Source organism: Crassostrea angulata, chromosome 10 (genome assembly GCF_025612915.1).
Source record: "Crassostrea angulata isolate pt1a10 chromosome 10, ASM2561291v2, whole genome shotgun sequence".
In the NCBI taxonomy this organism is placed as follows: domain Eukaryota; kingdom Metazoa; phylum Mollusca; class Bivalvia; order Ostreida; family Ostreidae; genus Magallana; species Magallana angulata.
Genome location: NC_069120.1, coordinates 56,136,102 through 56,144,703, shown reverse-complemented (window position 1 = coordinate 56,144,703; position 8,602 = coordinate 56,136,102). Strand labels below are relative to the sequence as shown.

Below are 8,602 nucleotides of genomic sequence, written 5' to 3'. Positions count from 1 at the left end.
AATGTACAATTTAATTATCAGAAATGAATTCTTATCCTCACGCAACAAATTGCCTGGAGTATAATGTTTCTGAATATTCGGAGAGAAAAGGGGCCCGATTGGATTAAAAATGTACGCATTTTCTAAAAATAAAACCCACAACGCAGTCAACGGTTATAAAATATAACAGGAAATCACAAGGATGGATAAGTTATGTTGTAACTTTACAATAAAACGTGCAATAACTCACACAGCCATACTTGTAAATGTACACAACTAAATTTAAATAAACAGCGGAAGAACGGAAGAACATGTGCTGCAACGGAAAACTACGTTTAAACACTATCAAAAATCTAAATTTTCTCAAGTTTGTCATAAGGAAGCATTGGGATCAAGACAATTTTTTTTCAACCAAACAGTTGACATTTAATTACAACTCCTACTGAATATGCATATGAGATGGACAGTTCTTTGGGTTTTTTTTTAAAACAGTCTTAGCAATAAACGAGAATTCTTCTGTTCAATAATATAAAGCAGTTGATTCGATATCTATTTCTTCAATTTGATATCATACATATCTTTAATTTTCATGCTCTGAAGCTTGCTCACGTCCACGTTTACCCAGGTACATACACCATCTTCTAAACAATCATCGATGTCTGTATTTATTATTTATTTTGTTTGCTGACTTTGATATCCTACTACGTTGTTGAATTTGTTTCCACTCTTTTTCTTTTAGATTCGTTTTCAACCTCGCTTCACTAAAAAAATGGTAAACTGGTGCAATATCAGTCAGTTTTCCTTTCTTTGGTGCCTCTGTGCTGTCTTTCAGCTTCTTGATTTGGGTGATTGGACAAACAAGTCTTCTTACAAAAGCATGTGTTCTATCTCATGAGCAAAATATTGTCCTTCTGATACTGCATTTAACAAACAAGCCAGTAGAGAAATATTGTGTGATTGTATTCCCTTCTTCATCTTAGCTTGCACGTCCAGTTTAACCAAACTATGAGGTAACATTTCAAAAGATAATAGAATCTTTACCAAATTTCAACCATGCATCAAAATAGAAAACAGAGTTTATAAAAGTTTAGCTAGCATGTTTAGGCATGGGTGCGAGGTTAGGAGATAATGAAGCACTTACAGAGTTCCATCTGATCTCCACGTCAATCAAAACTCTGTCTCATTTTACTTTGGTAGTTTATAATGAAACAAAGATGTGATGCTTTTGGATAAACGGAAGAACTATAGTTACAAGAACTGTCCTTTCCATTTACTGAGGACACCTTCCATGGATTCTGATGTTTAAATTTAGAGCTGTATCACCGGGTAAAAAAGAGTTTCTGTATTTCCGGCGACAACAAGACTAAAATGCTTTAGATGGTAAAAACACTTAATATAAACTGAGGTCGGTATGGTGAATTCTAAAAATCTAAACGTTACACCCAAACAATCTTAAGACTATTTCATGACTGATGACGATGAATAAGAATTGTAAACAATAGTTATTAGCACTATAAACATAAGTATATAACATTGAGTAAATCTTCAATCTGATTGAGACACTGATATCAAGTCCACAATTTAAGAGTTAAATTAAGATGATTAAGCAAGTATTGTAACATAATCAAAGAGTTTCAATTAAGAGAAATTATAGATAAAATGTGATATAGATAACTAACATTTTAATATCAAATATTATTTCATGATAGATTTGTCATCTACACTTTCTACCCTTCCAATTGTTTAGTGTTCTTATTAGTATTTTTAACACTTCCACCAATAGCGTGGTGGTGGCATTCTTTCTCTTTTGTTAAGATAAACGCCCGTAAGCGTACGTTATATTCAGTAAGTCCAGCTGCCGCACTAAAGAATCCTATTTTCCAAAACAAATTAATTGCATTAGCAAAAAAAAAAAAAACAACAACAACAACAACAACAGATAGGATGCCTATATTTCCTCGTTTGTACTCGGACTTCGACAGATAATGAAGTAGATCCTTTTAAAGATTAAAATTTACATGGTATTTTGTATGTATAGCTCTCATGGTATTCGTCAAATAAAACCAACGTTACAGAAACTTTTGAATAATATACAATTAAATAAAAAAATCTACTTAATAGTTTGAATTTCGAAACTTGGGGTAGATGGTCTCTCATATTATATCTCCATTATTTCTCATAGTTATTTCTCATAGAAAGAGACGCTTGTCCAACTATTACATGCTTAGGTACAGCACGTATCTTATTGGATAAGGAGTCATATTCCATCAAACAGCATGACTGGTTCTAGATGCTGACATGAGAAATGTTAATTATAACGCACAAACATATCAGTAACTCTCAGTCTATTCTCAACAAACAAAACTAAACAGAAAAGGTCATTCCATTATGAATTTACACTCCAGCCGTTCTTTAAAATCCTAGCAGTGCACGACCAGCGCTAACCAATCGGCCATAAAGACAAGCCAAAACATTGCTTTTACCTATGCATGGCGTTGCACACTAAAGGGAAAAATAAGTTAAACACCAAATATATTATTTGTATTTATCATATATATAATTATTTTTTTAAAGTGAATTTGAAGTATGTGAAATTATAAATCACAGATCACTTCCTGTTCAGCATTTTGCTTGAAGCGATACAGAGTAAGCATATACACCTGATATTTCTAGCAATAGCATTGGTACTGATGGTATTTTTGTTCACATCCATGTTCTGAGCGTAGAACAAGCTTTACTGACAGAGTTTCCGGATGTATACATGTACATGTAGAATCACATGTCAGTAAACTAGGAAGACATGAAATGACTGATTTTGACAAAGAATTACATGTAAATCAGTTTACAACCATATATTTCAACGATGGATCAGGTCAATGCATTGATCATTGCAACAGGTAGTTTTATAGTTTATCGTTCTCCATCTTGTTAACTGCATGCTCTGATCAGTGGTTCCATTTATTTCTATCAGTATTATATATTTCTTCATTGATTATTTCAATAACTTTAAAGAATAATAGATTTATCACATATACAACTTTTAGAAAATTAAAAAAGTGTATGGTGGTTTGCTGACCCTAATCTTTTTAAGCACAAATTCTAATCATCCTTGTGATTTGATTTCAAATTTTGCAGTGTTAACATTTATATGGAATTTTTAAATTTTTAGGAAGTAATATTGGCATACCTCATAGAAATTGAATGTTAATACGCCAGTTACCAAGGTAATAATTTGTAATAATAAATGTGTGTTGTAAAAATAGTTTCTGTTTTATGTCCGATGTATAATGCCCATGGTGTAGAGGAATGTGCATTCTTACTAATAGATTTTGAAGTATAAATACAAGGTCAGGACTTGATGGTGTGTTATCTTTTGTCCATAGTCCTTCTAAAGTGTACTATTTCTCGTTTAACTTTAAGTACGATAGATGCTTCTTTTAAATCAGTTTGCTATTGCCTAATATTTAGGGTCAAATGATGCATTGAACAGTCATCAATGCTTATGTAATATTTTTTGCACTAAAAGGATGATTTCTGTTAGATAAATGATTATTTAAACATGTACTTCATTACGGTTTCATATGCAGTTTGTTATAATAGGATATATCTTATTCAGTTTTACGTAAGATATTATAATATGTCATTCTTTTTAAACACTTAAAGCAAAGATAGTTTTGGGATTTGTGGTAGTTTAGAGAACTAGCTAAAATGCAAGTTTGACATTAACTAATATTGCACACAACTGAAAACTAAAAGAAAATAAATCTCTTGAGCGCTAATTTAAATTAACTGAACCTCTGAGGTTGTCAAATATTTATATACTTAAAAATCGTAACTGAGCCTTCGCTGACTTTAAATTCCTAGCAGAAAGTTATTTGTCTTCAATGTAAAACATCTATTATTATAACATTATGCAATCCCTTTTCCGGGATGTAAGATAGATGCCGGTAGATCCCGATTATCCATTTTTATCTAGAAAATGAAGATACTGATGTGAAAAATCAATGGGGAAAATCTCGAATAAACTTGTATCAATGAGGAAAGCGTTACCTCTCGTGTCTGTCCAGTTCTTAGAAAGATGTACATTTTTATTTGATGCGATATTTACAATAGGGTTACTTTCTACAAATATCCAATAACTATATTCCTTCGTGAGTAATGTTATCTAAACAATGAAGTTTTGATAAATTATTTACGTGGCGTTCTTTATAACACGCAAACTAGCTTGTATTGTCACTGTCAACTCAATTAGAATGATCAAATTAATAATGGGTTGTTTCAAATGTAAAACTCTACTCATAAAATCGCATTTTCCTCTTCCTTATTTGAGTTTTTGTTTCTTCAAAAAATTTCCTGTTTCACTTTTATACATACATGTATTTTAAAATCATATGTTTTCCCTATATAACACCAGATAGTCATCGAGTTTTAATTTCTTCTTAATTGTCCTTTACTGTTACATTCCGTTTAAAACAACAAATTATTTTATTTTATTAAATAACCGCAATTAAGTATCCGTGTGGTTGATGTAATGCGTTATCAAATTTTAAATCCTTAGAGCAAATGATTAAATTTCATATGACAAAAACAAAACATAATATTGGTGATAATTTGTAGATGCTTCGTGGTATGGTTCTACAGAACTTTGTTCATTTCGAAAAGAGATTTGTCTTTGATTTTTCCAAAACCAAAAATAGCCCAAACATTTTTGTTGGTGCAAGCTCAACTGGAAAAACGGCAGTCCTTGAACTAATCAGAAGATGTATGCACAGCAGACTCAACTCATCTTTGACCAACAGAGCACACTCAAATGAAAGAGCATACGTGTTCTGCGAATTTTATCTTGATATCGATAAATATGGGCCAACGGTTATAACAGGAATGATAGTAGATGCCAATACTGACAATTACTCTAGTACAATGCAAACTAACAAAGAAGTAAAAGCAAACCCTGAAGTGAAAACAGAAGATAAAGAAGAAAAAGGAAGAGAGAATAAGCTTGACAAAATGAAAGAACAGGGAGACGAACAGGGAAGTACAAAGAAGAAAGACAAAGAAGTGGACAGGGATGAGGAAGGTACGATGTTTCACAAAGTAATTATGTACACGTTAGGAGAAGAAATAGAATTTCGTTCTGAATCATATTTAGAGAAACGTGACGGTAAAATTGTTAACCTCGAAAAGGATGTTGACATTTCTGAACCTTTTTTAGCCGAAATACATGGTGCCCTTCATAGAGATAGAGGGTACATAGAAACAAAGGAAAGTCAGATCAGCAAGGGGATCACAGATCTCTTTGATGACGATTTCGTTGTAAAAGTATTAAGAAAAATAGGAACACAGCAAATAGAAAATAAGACTAACCATGTGTGTCAAGAGTTATGGAGAATAGTTGAGGAACAATTTGTCGGAATTTTACCCACGAGAGGACTAGGCACAATTCAGTGGACAAAAAGTAAATTGATAGAATCGGAAAATAAAGCAAAGAATTACGAAGGCACTTGTGTTCATGCAGAAATTATTACCGAACTTTTGGACAGCGACCTTATAGATAAAAAGAAAGAGCAAGAAATATTCAGTTTTTTAACAAATCCCAGTAAAATTGTCTTTAGGAAGGAAGCACCGAATGCGAATCGTATAAATTTAATTCAGGTCAAAAATGGAATGAATGAGTTTCCACTGCTCAAGACCTCAGTTGGGATCATAGAGGCAAAACAGTTTTCTCTCATAATGGCTCACAGGACACTAAAAACAATTTGTTTAGAAGAACCCGATCGCGGAATGCATCCTCAGATGATTGAGCGTATGAAAGAAGTGCTGCATCACGAAAGTAGACACAAAACAATCATTGTTGTAACACACAGTCCATATCTTATCGACTCCATGTCGTTAGAAAACATTTTTTTCTTTTCCAGGAAATATGATGTCTCGTTTGACGTCGTTAATATATATGACAAACTTGAGAGCAATAAATATTTGAAGATTGTAAAAATGGAAGACTTAAAAGCAATTTTATTTTCGTCAAAAGTTCTTTTTGTGGAAGGACGCACTGACAAAAGTGTTCTGGAAGCAATCTTTCGACATTTGATACAGCGGTCCTCAAAGACTTATGAAGATATTCTTCCAATATTGAGTCACGAGATATGTTCTATTGGAGGGAAAGAGTTAAGAGAAAACATATCAGAGTTTTGCAACAAATTGAACATAAAATTTTGCTTAGTCTTGGATAGGGACGCAATTATTGAAACAGAAGAGTCAACCAAGCGTATTAAGAAAATTCAGCCTAGTTATTCAAGTTATAGTAGGTTTGAAGGAGGTCTCGTTTCGGATTTTCTTGTTGACCCTTACGGTTTCAAAGCGCTTTCTACTGATTTGGCAAAAAAGGAAAACACATTTATTTGGAGAGATGGGGACCTAGAAGATTTTCTCTTAAGTAGCAGAGAGAATCATTCTGAAATTCTTAGTATTTTTAAACCTGATGCCAAATTTACAACTGCGGAAGATAAAGAAAAATACAACAAGATGAAAACTACCATCAAGAAATCTTTGAAAAACGGTTGTTTTCGGGAAAAACTAGATGCCTTAGCTGATATTATAACAAATTTTTCCGAAACCGAACGCTTGTGTTCTTTTTTGAAAGATATATAACTAAAGAAACAAATTTCTTATATGAAATACATTAACAAAAAGATGTTTTTACCATTTTCACACCACATGCAAAATCATTCATTATTTGAATTAAACTCTTATATTATGGATAAATTATTTTAACCTGAGCGGTAAGCTTAAATGAGTTATTCTGATCACTAACCTGGCGTCCACTTGTCTGTCTGTCCGTCCGTCCATCCGTAAACTGTTTACATTTTCGACTTCTAACACCACTGGGTCGATTTCAACTTAACTTGTCAGGCCCTCATCAAGGGAAGATAATTAAGAATTATTCAGAAATTGTTGGTATTTTTTCAAAAATCAACAAAATCTTCTCAAACATCATCAGGTTTATCAATTGCTTGAATAAATAATTTAAAACCAAGCTCTCTATGACTGAGTCTTTTTAATGCACAATACAGGACTAAACTATAGATAGATACTCTGGCTTTTAAAAAGACTAGGAATAAATTATGCACTGTCTTTTTCTATCGCAAACATTCTCTTAATAATTCTTACATGACGAAAAAACAGTTTTTCTCCGTGCATTAAGGAACAATATGACAGTAGATTTGTTATGCGATTGTATAAGTTTTTTTTTTAAATTTTGATGTTTAGAAATTGTTTAAGCATGAATATTCCATCCAAGGTTTTTCAGAGAAATTACAGTACCACAGACAAAGCTCTGTGAAACTACCAATGTTTAGTTTATATAACTTTTTTTTTTCACCTTGTAAAGGTAATTTTGCTTAAATTGTTGATATTGTTTATGTTTCTATTTTTACATACGTAATTTCTAAATAAAATGTTTTATCATATTTTGTATAAAAATATAATTACTCTAGGTTTTCTTTTAATTCACTGCTGTATTTTATTTTTTTCTTCAGTTGTTAAATACTTTTTCTATTTATATCTCATTTTCTACAATGATTTTCATTGTAAATAGGTTTCTTTATCATTGACAAATACAGGACTCATTTTTTTTTAATAAAATCATTTTTAAAATATGATTTATTTATAAAAGCGGAATTTGAGCTGTTTCATTAAATTGTTGTTTTTTAATACTTGTTGTTTTTACAATTAAATGACTGAGCTCTATGGATTCTCTATATTTTAGTAAGATAATTGATTTCTTTTATGCAGATTTTGTTTATTGAGAAGTTATAGTTATAAACTACAATACACACGCTAAAGAATTTTAAAACAGTATTACTGTAAACATATTATATTTGGCTTGTACGATATATGGCAGAAAATAGTTTTTGAACAAGTTGGCGTGGATTTGAATTAGCGTATTCTTGAATCTGGCTATTTTTATACACATGTGCATGGCATTTAGCGATATACTTGATTTAGCGGAAGCCACATTCCGCCAAAACGCTAAATGAAATACACAGCCAAATGTAATACGTTTACAGTATTAAAAACACTTACATGAAATTAACGGGTTTGATTCAATGACTGCTTATCGCAAACATAAATTTAAAATTATAAGTTACTGCAACATTATTTGAATAAATTAATCAAGGTAAGACCGCCGATGAGGCAAATCTTTGTTTGAATTTTAAAAAAACTTATTATATGTATATATTAAGAATACTTATTACCAAAAATGATACAGGTTGTTGAGCCCTGATCACTTTCACAAACAAATTTTGCTGTTTTAAATACTTATTTTAGCAACACTTAGTTTAGAAAAGTTTTAGGTAACTTAGTCTAGAATCTCTAGAATTAGACACAGGACAAAGTGAAATCATCTTTAGGCTTTTACAATACATGAACAAATCATTTTGAGGGGGTTCTTTAGTAAAATCTTATTAAATATCATTTTACCGTTTTAATTAACCTTAATCGTAGACAAGAGAAAAGCTGTCGATGTTTTTTTTTTCTTTTGTGTGAAGAATATCTATAATCCATCAAAGCCCTAGCATAATGCACATTTCTAATATATTTCAAATTGATCTGCAAAAGAACA

The 8,602-nt window shown here is 31.5% G+C and overlaps 1 protein-coding gene across 1 annotated transcript; it reads left to right on the top strand.

The window, feature by feature from the left end:
- The first annotated feature begins 2,653 nt into the window (after positions 1-2,653).
- LOC128167495 (uncharacterized) lies at positions 2,654-7,594 on the top strand. The gene is made up of 3 exons (XM_052833252.1): positions 2,654-2,876; positions 3,149-3,203; positions 4,597-7,594. The coding sequence occupies exon 3, from the start codon at positions 4,597-4,599 to the stop codon at positions 6,625-6,627; it is 2,031 nt and encodes a 676-aa protein (XP_052689212.1). The 5' UTR covers positions 2,654-2,876; positions 3,149-3,203; the 3' UTR covers positions 6,628-7,594.
- The last annotated feature ends 1,008 nt before the right edge of the window (positions 7,595-8,602 follow it).